Source organism: Hemibagrus wyckioides, linkage group LG01, assembly GCF_019097595.1.
Source record: "Hemibagrus wyckioides isolate EC202008001 linkage group LG01, SWU_Hwy_1.0, whole genome shotgun sequence".
Lineage (NCBI taxonomy): Eukaryota > Metazoa > Chordata > Actinopteri > Siluriformes > Bagridae > Hemibagrus > Hemibagrus wyckioides.
Window position 1 is genome coordinate 23,404,026 of NC_080710.1, and position 23,082 is coordinate 23,427,107.

A 23,082-nucleotide genomic window follows, 5' to 3' on the forward strand; every position below is an offset into this window, starting at 1 on the left:
CATTCAGTTTCTCTGGCTTTGTTAGGATTTGTGCCAAGACAAATTCAGGTCAGGAAGTCAGACTTATGTACTGTGAGCCTGTTCATGTAGTGTGTTCAGTACTCAGACCTGTGTTGTAGTTTTATTGTAGTGCAGTATTGTATAGAACTTTTCAATTTGATATTATAAAACCTGTGCTAGGTAGCACTGTTATTGGTTTTCAGTTTTTGGGAATGAAACTTGAAGCATGATGATTGTTTTTAACCTGTAACTCTCAATCCAATGCTGAATCCTCATGTAATGTACTGTACTGAGACGAGTAACACCTCCCAGTATATGTTTTGATTGAAAGCACTTTTGCCAGGACTTTGGTTGCATGCACTGAATATAGGATACATACTTAAGAAAATATTTAAGTCTTATCAAAGGGTATCATGCCAAAGTTTTGTTATGGAAATTTATGCTAGATTTGTGCCAGACTAGCATGGACATTACAGATCTGGAGTCCATGGTAAGGTAGCACACAAGACTGTTACTTAGGTAATTGTTATAGAATTACATTTATGTTAAAAATAATACTCGAACACTGTATGAAATTATCCAACTAAAATCCTGGACAAGTTCTGTATCAGACTTTGATTGTGTTCTTCATGCCAGAGAATAGAATAAAAATCACAATAAACCTGCAATTTTTAACGATTTGGGCTTTTGCATAAAATGGGGCCACAGAAATATTTTTCAAAGTGAGCTTGGTGAAATATTTTTCTGTCCAATAGCATGCTAATTTATTTTTCTGCCATGTTTCACTGCCATATTTGTGCTGTAGCTGTTCTGTGGGTTTGGGCTTGTCTTGTGGATCCTATTGGTGGCTTTCACATGAGCGTTGTCACCGTAGTCACACTCTTTCTCCCTGGTAGTTTAGTCTGACACAGAGCTTGGTTTGTGCACCGTGGTACCGAACCTGAGACTGCCTGTAGGAGGTCTGATTTTGTCTGAACTATGCTGGGATTCCCATAAATATGAGTCGGGTCTGCACTTGTACAGGAAGTAATGTAACATCTTTAGTATACGTTATACATGGGTATGAAGAGTGGCATGCAAACAATGTGACACACAGGCGAGGCGAGCTGCCTGACTATGTATAAGCTCACCAGAATAATCCAAATTATGCTGAATGGAGTTTGATTCTCCATGCACAATTAGGATGACGTAGGTTAAACAGAAATACACTGGGGGTCCGATGGAATCAAGTGAGTCTGAAACCAGACTTGATTTTGATCAAAAGTCACTACCAAAACTTTGCCATCGACGGTCACAATGGCACTGAATAAGCTCTCAGTGTGCATGTCACATAATGTGTAATAACACTGCCGATCTGAGCTCATGATCAAAGTCTGTAATAGCAAAATCATATCAGTAATTGGAAAGTATAAAGCTGGCAAACAAACAGATGAAGCGAATAAACTGAAACGGCTCTGTTTCATGGTATGACTTGAATATGTATCATCGGATGCGTCCTGATCGCACGTCAGCCGAAGCTTTCAGTGAAGCCAAAATACATTACCATTGTGTAGAGAAACCTTTCTCGAACTCATTAGTCAACTCATTAATGGCTATAATGCCCGTGCTTATCTTGAAAGCATGATTGATGTATAGGAAATGATTTGTTTATTGTACATTATAGTGAACCCATCTTTTGCTGTGTGCCTTAGTGAGCACATTGGCCAAAGAATGCTGTTCTCATTGCAGATCAGCCTCCATCTTCTCTCTCAGTTGTGGTTGTTACAGGTTGCCGTGTAAAAACATGAGACCTACAACCAAATTATCAAAGGAGGAAATCTCAGATGAATGAAAACGGGGATAATATCTCCTGTCTACTGATATGGACACAATGTAGACCTTTTTTTATCAGTATGAAATGGATAGTATTGCTCAGCCAGCACCATCCTAATATTCTAAATGTGTAGGAAATTACCCAAACAAACTGGTTGTAGAAATTTTTATATAGTTGGAATCAGTCTTGAAAAAGTCAGAGTCAGTGATTGTGTCATAAGCCAATATTGAAAGCAGCATGGCATGCTTGTGTGACCGAGACTCCAAAATATGTTGCTGCTGAAGTGATAAAACCTGTCGGAAGCTGAGAGCAGAGACCTCTTAGGGAAATTCGAGGCTATTAGAATGGAGTTCTCTTAACACAGAAGGTATCTTGCGTGGTTGTGATCGATAACATCCTCTAAGTGAAGCCTGCTTCCTGGCAGAGAAACTACAGAGAGTGAATGCGAGACACAGTGATAACAGTTCATAGTCAGCTAGTTTTTCCTTATCAATATTTCAGTAGGAAAGTTCAAACCTAAATTGAATTAGATTGCTTTGCTTCGCAGGGCGTTTTGGGACTATAATGTTAACTTTGTTCTCTAGAAATACTGAAATCCTAAGATCATTCTGCTTTGCTCTAGACTTCCTTGCTGTGATGATTGATTTTGGTTGATGAAGCTTACCAGGAGAGCTTTAATCTAGAACCTTCCATAGTGAAAGGATTGTGTTCCTTCTACCTCCATTTCTCCTCCATCCCAACAGCTGCTGACCGAGAAAAAAAGTGATGGTGTCACTAGCTCTTTCATCTCAGAGTCCTTCAAGGACTCAAAGTGTCCTGAAATTAGAGGGCTGTAGTGGAAATATGGATGTCCTGTGTGAACTAGACTTTGAACAACAAGGCTATGTGTTATAACAAATTCTGTATAGACATCCCTGGCTCGTTCAGTGGGTTTCTATACTCTGGTTATTTTTGTAGTAACTGCAAGCTAAATGCTCTGTCATTTACACCTACACACCGAATCACTATGTGTTATTACTATGAGTAATGGATTTGACTCCTTCTGTATTGTTTTCATTAGGAAAGCACAGCATCGGGGGTTTGCGAGGATGAATCCTTCGGCAGGAGCGATGCCTCCCTCTCCTCCTGATCGCTCCATATCCCAAGACTCCCAGGATTCCATGGAGGATTACTGGAGTGAGATGAGGAACATCGAGGAGGACTGCCAAGGAGGCCAAGAAGAGATAATGGAGAAGGGCAGCATCGATGGTGAGTGCAGACTACTCTACATGAACCATCACTTTGCCTTCCATCTTTCAGATCATTTTTCTGCGGTTTTCTACATGAGGTTCTGCTTGAAAGACAGCTGGATATAATAATGATTAAAGCTTATGCTTTATCTTTATTGTTCTATATTTGAAATGTGGATCTGCCTTCCTTTTGCATCTTTGGACTGTTTTTATGGTTGGCAGCATTGGATGAAATATTTGGCCATGTACACATGCACTCTTTAAGCCCCCTGGTCTAGAGGGATTTCTAAAGGAAAATGGTTAACAGGTGTTTTCACTCATGCAATTTTTGTTGGTTTTCTTTCTACTCGTGTTTGATATGGTGATTTTCTCTGCATAAGGGAATGCATGAAAAGCATTAGGGGTCCATGCTTCAAGCACAGTTAGGTACATTTAAATGTATAATGTATGTGAGACACACTGAACCAATTGCACGTTTGGGTGGGAACGTTCCAAATAGACCTCCAATGTTTTTATTAAAGGGCACCAAGTCTCTAAACCTGTCTATTCTGCAAGTTGGTTAAATTATTTTTCAGATTAACTAGAAACTTAAAATTGGAGACCAAAACAAACATTCCATACTAGACATTTTAATGCCCCTAATGTCTTCCATTATTTCCCTCACTCTAATTGCACCAGCTCTGAGATGTTTATCACTAGTAAAAAAATTCAGGTATGACTGTCGCTGTAGATGTACAGGATTCTCAGCATTCTGACTGTAATGTTTGTGCAATTCTACATGGTAGAAGCGGAACTGGAGGAAGCATGGCTTCATGAAGCTGGTCTCTCCCCGTTGGTGTCCGGAGCTCTCGTTGACAGTCCTGCTGAGGCTCTCCTCTCAACACTCACTCGCTCTCAAGCCGCCATGGTGAAGAAACGTCTGGACAACTACACTCAAACCCTACGCAAAAGAAACAAGCAGCCCATACGCCATGTCCGGGATGTCTTCTCCACGGCTGACACATCGGTGAGCAGAAGACACAATGTGCTGGAGATCTATGATCGGAAGGTTCTTGGAAGATCCGCAAAGTTTTTTTCATATAGTCTGTTGTGAATTAAAGTAGCTGGTTTGATTTTGAGTATATTTTATTCCTTTTGACATGATTATTGATTCAGAGATGCCTCCTGAGACTGAGTATCACGCAGGATTAACTGGTTCCTGCTCTCACGTTGCGAGATTAGCTGCGTAATCTCTTTTCTCTAAGATGTCTATGAGATGATGAGTTACATGCATAGCAGATAAAGCTGCCACTCGCTCTTACATCTCCTCTTGTCTGAGCCTTGTCGGAGCCTTTCACGTGCATTTAGTAACCTACTGATGATAAGAGTGACAGCTGTGTTTAGTGTAAGAGCAGGAAAGGCGACACATTCCTCAGCATGCCACCCATTTGCCAGGTCAGCTGCTCACTACTCATCTCGAAACATATCTTTCTTACTGACTGAGGCCGGAATGTGGAAGGGCTAGAATGTGGAACAACCCAGGCTATGTTTAAATTAGCCATCAGAAATGCTGTGTTCATATCCGATGACCCAAGCAAATAGTATGGAGAGTTTTCTTTGCTCAAGTTGCAGTTTAAATAAATATGGGCTTTGTTTTTGTCAACAGAATATATCTGACTGTAATTTGATTCATCCCTGCTTCAGTGGATAATCTCACCTGGATACTGTAGATCTGTAACTTGCTTTCATCATGTAAACTGTCCTGTGCTCGTCTGTGGACTTGTATTCACGTTATGCTCATACTGAACATTCCTTCAACACATACTGCTCTTCTACAGCTCTGTCTGTCAGATGATACCAAACTGTACTTTTCCTTGTCTATTCATGGTACCCTCTTCTATCGAGGGTGCATCTTTTGTACATTTAGTGTGTATATATTTTACCTGGATTTTCCTGGAAACCTTTAACTATAGTTTAAGGTACATAATTGGACCTTAAGGACCACCACTTAAGGCTGCATCACATTTATGTTTCTAGGTACATGACACATACAAGGATACAATCATGTACCACTGTTACTACGCCAAGAATAAGTAAAAACTACAGTTTGGTACCTTTATATTTGTGAGTGTGTAATGATTTAGAATCCACTGTCTCCCAGAAGAGGACACTTTCCATTTTGATTCTGGTTTCTCTGAAAGATTCCATTTACTTTTGCTGTCACCCCTGGCTTGCTGCATCCAGGTTTCCATAAAGCTGCTTTGTATCACTGTCTATTGTTTAAATCTCTATACAAATTTACATGAATTCAGAGTCATTCGTGTAGGAATTCAGTAATAAACACCAAAATAAAGGCAGCTCTCAAGCCCATCCTAGAGGGATCTGTGACTAAGAGCATGTGAAGTGGATGAGTAACTGGTCAGTCCTGCCAAGGCCTGACCAGAATGACTATTACAGAGGCACAGGAACAGGCATGGGGGGGTAACTGGAACATGTTAGAACATGCACTGGATTAGTCTTTGATAGTTCTACCATATCAATATCATCAGCAAAAAAGTAGGGTATAGGGAGAATATCTTGAGTGGACATCTGGTCAACAAATGGTGTTTGATGGAGCAAGGGAGTCGGCAGGCTGGCAGAGAATGTAGGGCAGTTACTCGCAGCCAGCTGGACTGGCAACTGAGACTCACTGTGTGTCTATGGTAAGGATGCAGTTGTGAGTAGAGCTTGGCACAATGGGCTAATGTACTAAACTTAGCTCATGTAACGTGATCTAGATTACAGAAGAGGATGATGGGTTATTAAGGACCTTTCTGCTGGAATGGAGGCAAAGTGAGGAATGGACCACAACAGGAAGTCTGGTTAGAAATATGACCCATTATCATTTATTATGATGTGATGCAGCATTGTTGTTCAGAGTTGCAGCATTTAAAGCTCTATTCTAGTCCAGGGGCTTACATGTTTTGTACTCCTGGATTCTTCTAGCTGTGAAATACATTCATGAACATTTCATGAACATCATTTAAATGTGTCAGGTTTAAATACTATAATATTTGTTAGCGCCATAGCGCTTTCTATTCCTGAACCAACTTCATGTGATTTTGAGTTATAGAGGGTTTCAATCGAATGGCCACTCAAATAATTTAATAACTCTGATAATGGTGAGATGTAAAATCCACCAGTTTTAATGCTTCTTGATCCCATGACAATAAAACGAGAGCCGTATACACATAACATGAGCTGTGTAGATCTCAGATGTCCAAGTGTTTTGTGTGCTGATTTCAGATCACGGATGTCTCCGTACTGTATTCTACTAATAAATATTAAAGTGTTAATTATAGGATTTCTATGTTTTGTTACTCTTTGTTGCTCTTTATCATGTGTGATGTCTTATAAATTTGCTGAAGGATGGGTTAATTTCCCTTGATCATAATTCCATTCCATTGTTCTTACAGTCTGCTGAACCAACTCCCACAGTGTCCCCAAATGGCACAATTACACCGATACTGCCCCATTGGACACCTCCCAAAGGTTAGTCTGTGGCCTTTAATCCTAGCAAAACACTGTACCAGCCCATTATGAGACTATTGCTCTTGCTTAGTATATTGTCCTGACTAAACTCTAATATATATGGTATGATTGAACCAACAAATTTGGGTATTACAGACTGTCTGTCTGTGTGTGTTTGCTGTAGGTCACCAGTCATGCCCAGTGTTCCCCCCTGTGGCGAGCAGCATGTCAGAGTGTCAGCTGGAGCCGAATATCTTGTCCTTTGAAGTGCCGTACTCGGAGGGAGTGACGGCTCATCGGAAAGGCCGCGACTGCCTCGACTGCCAGAGGATCTGGAAAGGAGACAAGGATTTACCAGTAAGTGTTTGCCTTCAGCTTTGCTTTTCCACAGATCTTTATAATCTCACACACACAAAGCTTCAGTGGGCCACTAAACCTTTCCCTCACCATCTGTCATCATTGCATTTTTATTGCTTTTTCATTTTTATTGATTGCACTAAGAGCTGAAAGAAAGGATAGGAAAACAGGTCATGTCTACAATACAAAAGCAACCCTCCAGATCAGTTTAGGATTTAAGCCTTTTTACCAGTACACTAGCGTTCCATTTTGCCGGCAGTATGGAAATCGACTTACTGGATTTTTTTTTAATCAGTATTAACAAAAGAATAATTTTATTGCCGCAAGTCTGATATAAAATTAGTCAGGACTCTGTTAGCTTTCAGTGTGAGATGTTTTTACTTCTGTTGAGAGAAACTTACACAGAATTTTATTGGTTGAAGATGACACCTTCAAATATTAAATGTTTATGAACAGGTGCTTGGGGTCATCAAGATAGCAGAAATGGGTTTGATACCACCATTGACTTTGATGATATAAAGATTTGTGTGAAACTTTTATTTTTGTGTCGTGGGAACTTTTCTAATGTATTGCTCCTAGTAAGCTAGGTAAAAACAGAAATATTTATGAAAAAAGTATCATAAATGTTTCATATGAGTCATTAACCATTACTGTGAAGTGTGAGATGACAAAGAAATCAAGTGCTACTCAACTAAAACAGGCGAAAATCGCATTTTGTTTCACCCGAGAAAATCTATTCTCACTGGTCATTGCCTATAATATATCTTGTTTGAATATATAGAGTATACATATCAAATGTAGTTTCATTTTATTAAGATAATTCTATTATCTTTCTTACTCAGACATTTCAGATAGTGAAGCCTAAGCAGGGCCTGACCAGAGTGCAAGACCTGTCCTCAGAAGACATCAAGAAGATCGGCTATATCAGTCTGATAGAGCTGACCACGTTTTACGATGCCCTGGGCATTGAGCTGAAGAGGAACCGGGAAGTTCGTAGCAAGGTGCGGGGTGAGTACTGCTAAAATTTTATCATTTAATATTTCATCACTTATTCTCATATGTTTTGGTTAGTGTGATCACTGCCTTCTTCTCTCTGCAGAAACTGGCATATTTGGAGTTCCCCTGGCTACGCTGTTGGAAAATGACCAAAAGAAATTTCCTGGCTCTAAAGTTCCTCTTGTTTTCAAAAAGGTGCGTAGCTTATCTCTTGGAGTCTGTCTTGTTTTTGCTGGGCAGTGGTGCACGGGGTTGGACCACAGCAAAGCTTCTTTATGTTCAGCCCAAAGTGGAAACTTCGACACAGCGATTCTTTGCACTGGACGCTCTGGAAAGTCATTAATCAGCACTTCGTCTGGTTCGGTCTCAGATCCCTCCCTCCTCCTCAGCTCCAGCCACAGCTTGATGTCTCTTATTATCTTAACTTGCATAGCCTTTGTTCCCATTCTTAGCGAACACCTTCCAAAAAAGCTATCAGGTCTCAGCCTTGTTTCTGTACTTTCCCCTAGAGTAGGTCAGCTGCTACAATCTGCTTTATTTCTTGCCTGTTTTTGCCTACAACGTTGTAGTGAAGAACTACATAGTCACATATCTTTCCACTTCATGTGACCTCACACTGTATCATCGCTGCCATTTTGAGGACCGAATAGGGAAATAACCGCGTCAGTGTTATTGTGTCTGTGCTTCCTTAGGAAGATTAAAGGTTTCTTTAAAAGGATTGATGTTATCAATACTCAATAATCAACTGCCCTACTTCATGTGAATACATAATATATCAATCAAATCCTCCCTGACATTCTGCTCTGTAGCTGTATTAGCCAGCTAGCTACGTTGTGGGAAAGCTGGGGAGTTAATCTTGGCAGCACTAATTACAAATATGAGCAGATATAAACTTACCCTGCTAAAAATGGCAGTCTTCTTCTTATAAAATACCATGGAATCCATTATGGTCCCAGAGCTGAAGAGCCAGTAGGATTCTGTGGTCTTAAAGTTTGCTTTGAGGCTCGTATGAGCGTTATCTATGAGAGAAATATTGGGAGGACACAAATCTCTGCTGTTTTATGTGGAATCAGCACTCGACAGAGGGAGCACAGTCTGTTTCATCAGCTCTGTTGAAGTATTCTCTTCTGAAGTAAAGTGAGTAATTTCAGCCGTATTTCACCACCAGTTACATTCGAGTTATGCGAGCCAGGCCAGAATTTTGCTAGGACAATTGAAAATGAAAAGAACCATATGACAGATCTTCGTAGATTTAGAAAACGAATCCAAACTGCTTAAAAACTGTAGCTATGGTGTCCGGTTTCTCTGCTTTGTTGTGAAAGATCTTGTCATAGTTAGCTCACCATGTAGCTGAGTAGTTGAAGTTAGGACATTTCGTTCAATTTAATTTGATTTGTATAGCGCTTTTAACAATGCACAATGTCTCAAAGCAGCTGTACAGTAATAAAAAAATTCAGAATAAAAATGACAAAGTTAACCCTAATGAGCAAGCCTGAGGCAACACTGGCAATGAAAAACTCCCTATGATGATATGAGGAATAAACCTTGAGAGGAACTGTACTGGAAAGGGAACCCATCCTCATCTGAGTGACAGCAGAGAGTGTGATTATAAACATTGTCCTTTCTATAGCTGTATATAGCCTAGTGGAGTTGTGTATCCAGGAGGTTTTGTGCAACTTATAAATCAGCATATTTTCTAAATTTAACACTAATTCCTTCCTGCTGAAGCCATCAAATGAAAGCCTGACATTTGACCCACTACACAGTGTGGTATGGACTAACACGCTAACAAATCCATCATCCCAGATACATGTGCTGGGAGTCAAGTGCACTGATCAGACACGAAAAGGGGGGAATCTTGCGAGAGAGCAGTCAGTCTTTGATTTTGTGTCAAAAAAATCGGAACGTTTTAACAAGCCCACCTATTTTTATGCACGAGTGACACAAAGGAAGGTGGACAAGAATGCTCAACAAGTGTATGCATACTTCAATATTGCTAGATATGGAATTTACCAGTCCTTAAGTAAACGAGAATTAATATTTCATCATGTAATTCATAATCAGTAACATTACATTCACTGCAGTAATCGCGACACTGAGGCGGGGTATGTGTCGCCTGGGACTCGGATACCTTCTTCAGGCAGCAGAGTATTAGGCTGCATTCCGGAGATTAAGCCAAATCCCTGAGTGACTTTATTTACTGGGGAGAATCCTCTTGCCGGTATAATTTGCCTAAAGGCTTGCTTTTCTCTGTGTAAAGAGATGAGGCTGTGTGCAGCAGAGTCTTTTTAACTAAATTTTTTTCTTTGTGTCTGTTTTTAGATAGTGTGTGGGAGGAAAGGAGTTCAATAGTCCACCACATGCTGAGAATTTAATGTTCTGTACAGATTCCTCACGGCTCGAGAGCGACCTGAATCAGTTTAAAGAGGAATTAACTAGAACGTTTCATTATAACGACGAAACGTTAAGGAATATTAAAACATTTGTACGTGTTGAAGAGTATGTATGAAATGTACCCGAAAGGTCATGGTACGTCGTGTCAGAATAGTTCATGTGATCGTTGCAGGATTGAGGAATCACGTACTTAAATAATGAATGAGAATTTAGATTAAGTTTCAGCAGATCACAAGGCATATATATATATATATATATATATATATATATATATATATATATATATATATATATATATATATATATATATATATATATAACCTTCACAGCAGAGATTATTTGCCTCATATAATCTCAAGCAGCTGTATTTACACTAATTGCTACGTCTGATATCCAGCGCTACAGGGTGACTTTCTGTTCCGTTCTGAATAAAACTTCGACTTAGGAGAGAGCAGGAGAAAGCTTATCCGTTTGTGTTTTTAGTTTAGGTTTCACTGTTTGAGCAAGAATCTTGCCGCCTGATTGGCTTATCAGTGAGAGATAAAGCAGCTTCTATCTGTTCTTAAAAGGAGTGGAATGCTGAAAAAGCTCACACAGCGCACTGCGTTATCTCTAAACAATGTGAGGGTTGTATCGGAGAATCTGAGAGACAAATACAGCCTACGCAAAAACACTGGAATAAGCAAATGGCATACATTCAGTTTTTTTGACTGAAAAAAGGAGTCATATAGGGCTCTGAGAGCCCATCTTTCTGAGCGTGACGGTTCTGTGTATCTGTGTGTGCGTTTGCAGCTGTTGTCAAAGTTGGAGCAGACAGGGCTGCAGACGGAAGGAATTCTCAGGGTTCCTGGCTCCGCCTCTAGAGTAAAGGTAAAATACCTTAACCCCTAAAAGTGTTTTCATTCTTTAGACTTAATCAGTAATTCAACTACTGAGTGAATGTCACACACACACACACACACACCCATATCCTGGCCAAAATTTGGTTTTGAAGTCACTCAACATCAGCAAGCTTTAAATCCAAGACACACCACATTTCCATCACCATCTTACCTCAGACTTTAACCCACACACATAATGTGGCAATGGAAAACAAAACGAAAAAAATAAAATAAAATCATGCAGCTCCCTGACGACCCACACGTCTAGCATTTTGCAGACCTTATTTTAGCCACTATGGTCCAGTTTCACTTCCTGCTACACACACATTCTTTGTGCCCATGTTGATCTTTCCATGTGTAACTGCTCAGAACTAATGAAAGCTAGCGGCGCCTGCACGGGTTTGCCTTGTTGATTGAAATCTCTTAAGAGGCTGTGAAGCTTTGCATCTTATTCAGGTAGTCTAATCCAGTCCAATCCATGCCTAGCAGAAATGAACCTGTTAAAAGGCAGTTCGATGGTAAGATAGAAGGAGTAAAAAAAAAACATTTTGGGTAACCTATGTGTGTGTGTGTGTGCGCGTGTGCTTATTATCTACATTTATCTACAAGCGGGTTAGCTAACCCTAACCCTAAGCATATGTTTGTAGAGTCCACCTCTGCACAAAACATTCTCCAGTGGAGTTTAGCTTATAATGTCTCGATAAGCGATGTTTAGATCAAACATACAATTTAATTCAGATGCTTTTGTTTGTTTTAATGCTAATTATCAAGTTTGCTGTGTCTGCATTCAATTATAATACAGTTTTGATAGAAATCACAGTGGGGTTATTAGTATGGAGAGACTCCAGAGCATCCTGATTATTTTTCTGCTCTGAGCCTTTAGAAGGAATTGACTTTGCATGGCACCGTTGCAGACCAGCTGTTTTACTTTAGTACCGCTAACACACATACACCACATATGCTCCAGGCTAAAGGTACACATGGAACTGAGTATACAGGACTATTTGTGTGTAAAGGGGATCTTAAAGAGGGGAAAAATCCTTTATTTCATTGATATGTTGGTTTTTATTTCGGTTAGTGGTTTTTACCATTACCCATAATTGTGGACAGTGGTGTCAGTGATCACCTGAAGTGTATGAAGAATCTATTTATTTTGTGTCATTATTTGTGTTTTCCGAATGGATGGCGAGTTTGTCGTAATAAATCAGAGCCAAATTTATGCATCATAGCATTAATGTTTGACTGGGAGAGCAGACCGCATGTAGAGTTTAAGATGAAATGAAGCGCCGGTCAAAAGACGCATCGCTGGTCAGAGCAAGAGAGTAAAAAAAAATGTCAAGATTCAAGAAGTTTTGTCATTTCAACCACATATAGCTGACGCAGTACACAGTGAAATGAAACAATATTTCTCCAGGACCTGGTGCTACAGAAACATACAACATAGAGTTCAAACACTAAAAAACAACACAGAGCTAGGACCGAAGTTTGTCCAAGCCACATAAAGTGTAAAGTGTGCAGCTAGGGGCAAACAAGGCAATGACAAGGCAGTGCAAAAAACAATAAGTACAAAAAAGACAACACAAAAACACAGGAAGCTTAGCGCCGAAAAAAAAAGAACTTAGATGGAGGTAGGATAATATGGTGTTATTTAGCTAATGACACTTTACATATATTGTTGCACATGGATGGATGGATGGATGGATGGATAAATGAAAATTATGCACTGACACTGCAGACTCAACCCTCATTTATTTGCACCCTCTGCTCAAACAGAACAGAATCCTTTCATGCTAATCGTCTTGTCGTGTCATAGATAACTTATTTGCCAAGTCGATTCTACCTCAACTCTATTGAACCCAATGTTTGCTCAAAGTGTATGTCTTCACTATGTCTACATCAGATGTTTCATTGTTAGGCCATGGAACTTTACTAGAAAATGGTGAACACCGTTCTAACAGCGCTAGAAATCCCCCTGATATTTCAGTATTCACACACATTGTATTTCAGTGTACAACACATTTGTATTTCACTGTTTTCCTTTAGTATTTATTTAGGATGTTCTAGAGATTTTGATGCATATTGTATTTTGGTGAAATCCACAGCACTTGCGCCAGGAGCTGGAGGCGAAGTTTTATGACGACAGTTTCGACTGGGAGCAGGTGAGACAAAACGATGCAGCCGGTCTGCTAAAGATGTTCATCAGAGAGCTGCCGTACCCTCTGCTCACACTGCAGCACCTGCCTGCCTTCACCGCCGCACAAAGTGAGCACCTGTAAATCACGCTATAAATACCATCTCACGTGCCTTCGCTGGAAAACCAAAAAACCCCTTTTCTTTCACAGTTCAGTTGGCACTAATGAAATGGTGTGACTAGCTGCACCAAGAATTACTATGCATGATTTCCCTTTCTACAAATACTTTTTCTAACCTAAAAAAATGTAACTTATCACTGATAGCAAGCAGATAATACAGCTTTCTGTATCACCGAGTATGGTGAGATTAACAGCTCTGTCTCGGATGTGACAGATATCGCATCACACAAACACCAACTGCAGGCTCTGCACCTCCTCGTCCTGCTCCTTCCCGAAGCTAACAGAGACACGCTGAAGGTAAGAATCTCACCTGCTTCATACCTTTTTATATACTGTTTCCAATAACAGCATGTCCCAAAGTGTTTTACCACAGCGATGCTAATTAATTAAGAACATTGTGTTGTATTTAACCTCATTCGATGTTTTTGTTTAAAACCTTCCCCGAAACAACAAATAATAAGCTAAAATAAATGTTGTAATACAGAAAAAAACCCCATAAAGCTCAAGCTCCTGTCCTGATAACCTTCATGTGGCAGAATAATTATTGATCTCTAGAAATTGCTGCCACTGGAGTCCATAAATGAAATAAAACAAATGAAATGATGATGAACGTCTTCACAGAAATTCAATAAACGTCTCTTAACATAAAGCTTCAGCATATCTATGAGCACAGAGTTTTCTTTGGTCAATAACAACTCATTTTTAAAATCCATTATATTATAAAGCTTCGATTGAATGGGTTTTTACTATAGAAACTTTAACGTTTAAGAAAAGGAAGTTTTATGTGCCATTTATAGCTGGAGCTGCTGTCAATGCTACTGTGATAGAAAATGACTGCATACTTTCTGACCTGAAAGAATGAAAAATTCTGTGATATAAATAATAATAAAAAAAAAAAATGACTAGCTGTTTTTATTTGTGTTCAGGAATGGATTTAAGCAGTCTTATCGCTCATGTTGATGCTTTTGTGTTTTAGGTTTCTGGTATTTCTGATTACGCTCTCTAGCTTCGGTATAAAACGATAGTACGCTTCTTTGTTTTTTTATTATTTGGCTTTGACTTGAAGTCTGCGAGAGAGCAAATGAGAGGGTGTTTTAGGTTGGCCGTGTAGTCTGCCGCCACCGATTTTAATGATAGTCACCTTGGCGAAGGCTGCAGGAGGAGAGTAATTACAGGAAGAGTAGGTTTGCGTGTACATGTGCATGTGTGTTTTCATTCCTAGACATTTGAATGAGCTTGCAGCTGAAAAACCGGTCAGTCAGGACTGCTGTGAGGTCTAATTTCATTTCTTTTTTTTTTTTGCCAGATGGATCATTAAAACAATCATAGAGATCAAAAGATGTAATTTTAAGGTAAAAAAAAAAAAAAAATTCCTAGCCAGCTGAATTATTGTTTAAAAGCTTTAGCATAATGCACATTATCCTGTAGGAGCCCTGGTATTTGGGGAATGTTTGCCAGGTTATTTATTTGATCAGCGCTCCACCTCACTCTCTGCGCAAGCACAAGAGGAAGTGTCTCATGACTATAATTTGTCGTATGAGAATGCAAGGGAATGAGAAGTTATTTAAAGAAGACGGCATGTTCGTAAATGTGCCTCATACCAGACGTCACAAACACTACGATATTGTGAATTACTCGTCATCTGGCTAACAGGTTTACAATAAGATGAGTTGGCGGTGGGTGTGGATTACACACGTTTATTTGATACAAACTGAGCAGATCTACTGGAATTACTGTGTGCTCAAAGATGATCTGTTGCCAGAGACTATCAGTGTGTATCAATCTCCTGCTTTGGCTATGATTACAGCGTTCCAATTTCGTCTGAGGCCAAATCCTCTTCCTGTGAACAGACCTGGCTTTGATGTTCAGACATGAATAGTTGATATCAAATCAACGCTTGAAGTAAACTCAAAGCAGGGCTGGGCAAGTGATATCTATCGTGTTAAAATCTGTCTCTTTTCATACATAAATATCACACACTGGTCAGGGAAGTGATTTATTTGCTAGAACATCAGCTCTGGCTGTAATTCAACTCCTCGATTTTATAGTAATTTACAATCTTTTTAATTATATGATGTTATTAAAGAGGTAAAGGCTATGCATTGATCTGGAATAGCTTTCTATAAGGACATGTTTATTTAGCATTAATGGAAGGAGTCTCATTCGGTAAGAGTCACTATTACTGCCATGTCACTATTAGAGCTATATTGTTGTTGTTTTTTGTCTTGTGAACTCTTATGAGCAAGACAGAAATCAAAGGGAGCGGCTGTCGGAGAAAAGGCTATTTATAGCTGCTACAACGTAAGAGATATAAGGAACTAACGTGGTTACTTAACAGCTAAAATTAGTTGTCTTTGTTGGAATGTTGCTGTGGTGAGAGAGGATTAAAACACTACTGGATATGCTGCTATAGGAAAATAATGAACCTGTGAAAAGAGTAACTCCGTCATATCACCCTGTCATTCATTATAATTGACTGTAACAGCACATCTTCACATAATGATCACAGTTCAGTGTTTTATTCTCTTATTTCTGACCCTGTATCTGTGTGTTTGGGTGTCATGGTCAGGCTCTGCTGGAGTTTCTGAGGAAGGTCGTGGCATACGAGGAGAAGAACCGCATGAGTCTGTGGAACGTCTCCATGATAGTGGCCCCGAATCTGTTCACGTTTAGGGGGAAGAAGGCCAAGCAGGAGGAGATGCAGGGAGCAGCAGGTGCAGCTCACCTGGTCCGCCTTCTCATCGTCCACCAGGACCTCCTGTGGACGGTGAGGCTTGTGCAAGTATATTATATACAAGCTAATTATTTGTAACGGAGCATTTCAGATTTAAACTCATTCACACCAAGGTGCTAATCAGCAAGAAGTTGTCTTTTCTGTAAATAGTTCAGCTGCCTAAAGCTTGACCTCATTGCTATTCTTAAATCCTCTTTTGGTCCTCCAAATCCATCTTAGCTTCAAGTCTGGGAGACAGATTTTCCTAATCACATGCCACATCTGTCCTCATACAAAGATGTTGGCTTTTGTTTCAGGTGCCTTGTTTCCTCATCTCGCACGTGCGGAAAATGAACGACGCTTCCATGAGTAAGAAGACTCCCAGCTCAGAGAAGACGAAAAGGAGGCTGCTGAGGAGACGCAACACCGACAGAGAAAAAGAAAGGAGTGAGGTAGGCTTTAGGATCGACCATGGCGCACATGGTGTGATCAGCCAGGAGTCATGTGACTAACGCATGCACAGAATGATTACTGAGTTATCGAGCGTCCTCGATCCTCTGATTTCAGCTCACTGACCTTCGTGAAGGGGTCATCAGGGTGCAGGCACCACTACATGCCAAGATCTCCATGGCGATCCAGCTGGACAGTAAGACGAAGGCTCGGGATGTGATGGCACGGTTTGATTTCGAGAACGGGTGAGTGAGCAGCAGCTCTTTATTTCAAGACACACAGGAATACAGCTGAGCAGATGTGTGATTCCTGCTTTGTGATTTCTAGGCAAACGTCTCGAAACAGCAGCAGAAAACAGAAGCATTATTTGTTCGAGGTTGGAGGGAATATAGGTAAGTCAATGATAATAGAAAAATCACTAAAATGTACGTGTGTGTGTGTGGATTGCAACCTTCCCAAACGTCAACATTTTAACACAACTAAAAATAGTGGCATTGATTTCAGAATAAATTCACTTTCAAAATGATTTTTTGAGAAATGTAAAATAGATAGTTTTGATTCTGAGATCTGATCTGAAGTACATGCGCCATGACCACATCACAGTAACTGCGTTCTGTGTTAAACACACCAGGTTTTAATAACAGTCAATTAACATTGAAATGGAAAAACTGTAAATATTATTAATGATAAATGTAATTATTTTATTTCATATTTTTTTAAATAAATTATGTGGCTTGCAGTTATGAGTTACATTGTGTGATAGAAGAATAAATTGCAAACAAATAATAATATTAATGCAAAATATTATTCATCATAATCTAATTTAATATATAAACCTTGTATTTGATCATGTTGCCACTCCAGAACATTCACTTCACTAGTTTAATTGCATATTTCATTACTCCTTATAAGATCACTGTAATGACTAATAATGAATAATAACACAGTCTCTCGTGTGCTATTGCTTTATTAAATATTCTCAACAAGTCATTTTCACGTATATTATAAAATGGAATGTTTATTTATTAGTTTAAAATTGGCCATTGCTATGGTAAAAGAGAAAGAAAGCACTGGGGGACATGCTGTTTTAGAAAAATAATCAACTTTATGGTTGTAATTCCATCGCATTACCCTGCTGATGAATATTCTCTGCATCTCAGCATGCCTGTGGTGTTTTATTCCTTATGATCTAATGATGATTAGTTCATTTAGGAGCTCAGGTTTTAGTTTGATGAGCAAAAGTACACTCTTGGTGTACACCGGTAGCTCTGTTTGAATACAGACTGGGAAGGTTGTGTGTTCAAATCCCACCACTGCCCATATGCTCTATTTGGGCCCTTAACCCTCAACTGCTCAGTTGTATGAGATAAGATGTATATAAGTTGCTCTGGATCTTTAGTTGTCTTCGCATTTATTCTGAAATCTTCTGAAAGCCTTTCTATGAGGAAATATCTCCAGACTTGTTCTGATGCTGTGCTTTACTCTAACATGACATTGCCTCACAGAATCTTGCCCCTAAATGAAGAATATTTTGATTTCCAGGGGAGCGCTGCCTTGATCCGGACACTCACTTGCTGGAGGTGTACCGTGTGAATCCTCACTGTGAATGGGTCCTGAAGTCCAGAACAACCTGAGCATATTTCAGCTGCAGCAAGAGATCAAGAAACAAAACAAAACGAAAACAAAAAAGACGCTACAGCTGGCTCTCCTTTGTGCTCATTTCAGGATATGGGTCATGAAAACAGGAGATTGAAGAAGCTGCCCCCTCTTTCCAAAACACTTAAAAAACAAGTTTTCAACAATGGAGCGGAGACAACCTCGCTTTCCCCTTTTTCAGATATTTCGAAGGATTTTGATTTATCCTTCAAGTCTTTGCGTGGAAAGCTGGATTTGAGACAGGCGCTCTCCAGAAAGAGGGCTTTGCTTGTTTGTTTGGGGTTTTTTTTTGCCCCTTCACGGCTTGCGTCACACAGTATGAACAATGCAATGCTGGCCATTGAGATTGTTTGATGCCAGAAATGTGGGCTTTTATTGATTTAAGGCCACTGTTGAAGCATGTTTTCCCAATGCCTACAAGGCCTCAAGTGTAAAAAAAAAGAAAAGAAGCATGTACATATATTATTTATACCACTAATTTATCCAGGTATCTTGAGATTTTACCACGTAAACCATAGCTGGTTTTGTATTACTTGCATACACTGACTGCATGCTTGCGATTTAAGCCATCTGAACTTTATGATTAGGTACAGTTATGCATACCGATCATATAGTTAGCGTTATTTTACCAAGTGAACCTTTAAATGCCAATTCACAATGCGCTTGATGTGGATTCAGTAGCTGTGCTGCATGAAACCCTAACAGGCTCTAGTGACTGCAGGATGCCTGTTTTTAAGCACTACATTATGAAAAAGTGTTGCACAGTAACCCATGGACTGTGAATTTTTACAATGCAAATGAGACTCTCGACTGTCCGGTGACCAAGCTGTAGCGGAGAGTTAATAAATATGCGGTCAAACAGGCTCGCTGTGGAGCGTTGGGTTTCTGTGCCGGAGCTGAGGATCGCCTGAACGAGCTGATAAGGACTGGTTTTACATTGCGCTCTGGGCCGGGTTTCCACTTTAACCTAATCCCAAATGCCTGTTTAGAGTTTGGCCCAAAGTGCTGCTCACTCTGTATCCGGTTAGGCCAGCCGTACATCTCGCCTCTGCTCGCTGCCAACACTATGATCACTGTTACTCCTAACACTAAGTATTGTAAAAGATGAACTCATCATTACTCTAGTAACTGGTTCTCTTTTTGTAAAAAGACTTTTTTTTTTTGTAAACTGTAATGTACTCGACTGTGGTATATTTTTATTTTGTTTTTGTATTAACATGATTTCACACTGCCAACTCTGACTTGGGGTTTTTTGTTGTTGTTGTTGTTGTTGTATACTGCCTCAGTATCACTTCACAGTCCAGTATTAACCACTAACAAGCACCTCATCTGTACTGATAAAAGACAAAAGATAAAAGAACAGAAACTCATACGGGAAGTCTAAAGGGAGTTGCTGAACTGCATCCATAAATGTAATTCAGATATTTGACTATTCTGTATAATATACTTTAGAAGCTATGACTTTTGTAGCCTAACAGTACGGTATCAGGATATTAACAGTCTTATAAACTGTGTTTATATTTATATATATATATATATATATATATATATATATATATATATATATATATATATATATATATATATATATATATATAAAATGCTGTTTTATAAAATATATATGCTGTTTTATAAATATTTTGTGCTCTTAATACATGCCCAAGTAGAACCCAGGCACCTTGTATCTAAAGCCTAAAAATACAACTAAATGTTTACTTCTTAATATACAAACCACAAATTCTTTCCTCTGAAGTAGTTCTTTACATCCTTTTAGAAATCTGAAGTTAAATAATGCATAAATAAACCACATTCTGAAGCCTTTTATTCCTCTTAAATCTCAACAATTTGCCAACAATTAAATTTTTTATTAATAAAAGTACAGTTCATGTTTTTTGTCTATTTTTGGTCGTATTTAATGTTGTAGAATGTCCCCAAAGCATGTTCTTATCACTTACATGATCTCTTCAGTCTCTTCAGTGTAATAAAAGGGGGAAAAAAACACAGCTTGTAATGTTATTGAGAAAACATGTAGCCTTTCCTGAGCCAGAAAAATGTAACGTTACAGCTGTAGCTCTGATTGTTACAAAGTGCTGATATTGGAGACTCCTTCCAGAAATAATAAATATCTCTTAAAGGAAAACTTAATCAATATCAAGAATATCTTTTAAATCATTTTTTTTTACCATTCAAATCAAGGCATAACATTATGAGCACTGAGTGGTGAAGTGAATAACACTGATGATCTCCTCATCATGGCACCTGTTAGCGGGTGGGATATATTAGGTGGCAAGTGAACATTTTGTCCTCAAAGTTGATGTTAGAAGCAGGAAAAATGGGCAAGTGTAAGGATTTGAGCGAGTTTGACAAGGACCAAATTGTGATGGCAAGACCACTGGATCAGAGACAAGCTGAACTCTAACACGTCTATAATATGACCTCTGGACAGGCGCAGGTTCCTCATGCAGCCCCGGAAAGATGTTCTGGCGCTCAGACAGCTCTGCTTCACGTTAGCTAAAACATGAGGAGAAGAAACATTAAACATTACTCTATATTCACTTACAGTAAATGTGTTATGAAGCAAAAAAGACAGAAAGCTGTGTAGGGGAGAGTGGCCATACCCGGATATCCTCCAACATAGATGGGGTTCTTGGTCTCGGCTGAGGTCGAGGAAGAGTGTGGGTTCTCTGCGCTCACGGTTATACCGTCTACAGTCAGACTCAGGCTGTGCTTCAACTTCTTGGCCACCAGAGAGTGCCAGCGGCCATCACACATCCTTGACCTGCTTCTGGACACGGCCGAGAAGCGTCCAGCACCGTTATTCACATTGAACACCACCTGCATACAGAACACACACACACATAGAGCAACATTACTCCTTTTAAGCGAGCACACAGACTGCTCCTTACTCCTTTAAACTCATTGATGTTTACCACCGTGGTGCTGAATGCTCCATTCTGATTGGACCACAGATATTAAAAATTCTTACTATAAAAGCAGCTCTGACGATAAGGTGAATCACAGGTGTGTATAAACACACTCCAATATATTACTGTTTCTAAATTAACAGCTAAATCACGGGGCTAGTTGTCAGTGTGGTGACATTTTCTCTTAGCATTTGTGGAAGGAGGAGTCTCCAGTGTCAGTGCGTTGGAAAAGAGAGATAAATCTGTAACATTAAGTTTTCAGTTTTATGCAAGAACATAAAAAGGATGAATAAAAAACATGAAATGTGACTTTAAACTGCCTTTCCTGTAAATCCCTGCCATGTTATTCTTTACATATTTATGGATACAAGACAAACAGCTGTCTAAATAACACCGACAGAACACCCAGGGTTAGACTAGTATATGCACACTGTGTTCAGTGTAGACAGAAGGTTAGAGTCCTGACCTGTCCATCGATGAGCTCCAGTCCGATGGCGTCCACTCTGGCACTGCTCACTCCCAGCAGAACCCCATCCAGTGCAGTGGAACGAAACTCCAAGCTCACGGTCACATCAGAGCCCACGTAATAACCCTCTTTTACTGAAACACAGACAGAAACCAAGTACGCAGAGCTTTAGTGTTTCCTGCTGTTCCTTATCAGCACTGAGAAGAAAAAAAAATCTCTTCATTTTTTAATTAAACAACATGAGCATTAAAACAGCTGCGGTACAATCGCTTAAGAGAGAAATGACTCAGGGATGAAGTCGAGTGTGAAGTTAGATTGAGCCGTGTGTGATACTGACTGAAAGCGGCGTATCCAGAGCCGTTGAAGAAGGAGCCGTCCTGCACTGAGCTGAAGCAGGAGCCGGTGTCGTAAGATGCAGCTGGATTGTTCAAGTTCAGTTCAGCATTGTTCAGCTTGACCTTCTGCACACAGCTGGCTAGACTGTGGGTCACCTGCAACACACACACCAGAAGAAAATCACTCAAATCTGTCATTTACTGGTATTTTTAGTGCACTACATTATGCCACAGTACACTTCTATTGAGGTGGCACAGTTAGCCTGAGATGGTATGGTATGTTTTGTTTTGTTTTTTTACTTAATTTGCATCTCTTTTCTGTGTTTGTTGTATTCTTCATAGATGTCATGTATCTACCAGTAATATTTTTTGGCATGTCTCTCGACCCCAAGTTTAAGAATTTGCTCTTTTCAGAGGATCAGTTTAGGAAAGAGATAAACACTAACGTTTCCAATCCTCTTGGCTGTATATCCTGTCGGCAATCCACCCACGTAGAGCTTCCCTTCCACATCCAGACTCTGGCCTTTAATGGTTGTTCGCTCCGACTCGGCTCCATCAACACTGATCAGTATGCTCTTCTTGCTGAAGTCGGCCCTCACCTGTGTTCATGCAAACACACACATTAATATAAATCCCACAAATCATGTTCTCTTATGCAAGATATTCTCTGGCGGTATGAAGCGGTAACTCACAGTGTGCCACTGTCCATCATTGATGTTTGTGAGTGATGTGGTGATAGCAGGTCCTTTGCCCAGGTCACAAGAGAACAGCAGTCGACCGCCCAGCAGCTGCAGCACTGCATAATCCTGCTGATTAGCATTAGCCATGTAGTACAGGATCCCACTGTGAGCCAGCGTACGGATCGACAGCTCAACTGTAAAACTGCAGAGAAAAAGCAGAGCAATTAGATGGTGTTTTTTTTTCTAGAGGTCAAAAAGTGCATAATGTGACCATATTAACAGACCACATGCTTTTTTTGGAGTATCCAATCGTTCTGGCCTAGACCACTGGATCAGAGCATCTCCAAAACTGCAGCTCTTGTGGGGTGTTCCCGGTCTGCAGTGGTC

The 23,082-nt window shown here is 39.8% G+C and overlaps 2 protein-coding genes across 4 annotated transcripts in view; one reads left to right on the forward strand and one right to left on the reverse strand.

Annotated features, from left to right (window-relative positions):
* Positions 1-20,180, forward strand: part of arhgap28 (Rho GTPase activating protein 28) — a 31,016-nt gene extending 10,836 nt beyond the window's left edge. For all 3 annotated transcript variants that reach the window (XM_058390790.1, XM_058390791.1, XM_058390792.1), the window contains exons 2-15: positions 2,874-3,061; positions 3,828-4,048; positions 6,477-6,552; positions 6,716-6,888; positions 7,731-7,896; positions 7,988-8,079; positions 11,071-11,148; positions 13,262-13,421; positions 13,686-13,768; positions 16,041-16,238; positions 16,502-16,636; positions 16,752-16,879; positions 16,962-17,026; positions 18,177-20,180. In XM_058390790.1, coding sequence (XP_058246773.1) covers positions 2,874-3,061; positions 3,828-4,048; positions 6,477-6,552; positions 6,716-6,888; positions 7,731-7,896; positions 7,988-8,079; positions 11,071-11,148; positions 13,262-13,421; positions 13,686-13,768; positions 16,041-16,238; positions 16,502-16,636; positions 16,752-16,879; positions 16,962-17,026; positions 18,177-18,268 — 1,855 coding nt within the window. In that variant the 3' untranslated portion in view covers positions 18,269-20,180. The remainder of the gene's footprint in view (positions 1-2,873; positions 3,062-3,827; positions 4,049-6,476; positions 6,553-6,715; positions 6,889-7,730; positions 7,897-7,987; positions 8,080-11,070; positions 11,149-13,261; positions 13,422-13,685; positions 13,769-16,040; positions 16,239-16,501; positions 16,637-16,751; positions 16,880-16,961; positions 17,027-18,176) is intronic.
* Positions 20,181-20,205: 25 nt separating this feature from the next.
* LOC131353726 (laminin subunit alpha-1-like) lies at positions 20,206-22,973 on the reverse strand. Its single transcript, XM_058390793.1, has 6 exons — positions 22,708-22,973; positions 22,462-22,614; positions 22,018-22,171; positions 21,681-21,814; positions 20,909-21,125; positions 20,206-20,801 (listed from the first exon to the last, which is right to left on the reverse strand). The coding sequence occupies exons 1-6, from the start codon at positions 22,840-22,842 to the stop codon at positions 20,608-20,610; spliced, it is 987 nt and encodes a 328-aa protein (XP_058246776.1). The 5' UTR covers positions 22,843-22,973; the 3' UTR covers positions 20,206-20,607.
* Positions 22,974-23,082: the final 109 nt, after the last annotated feature.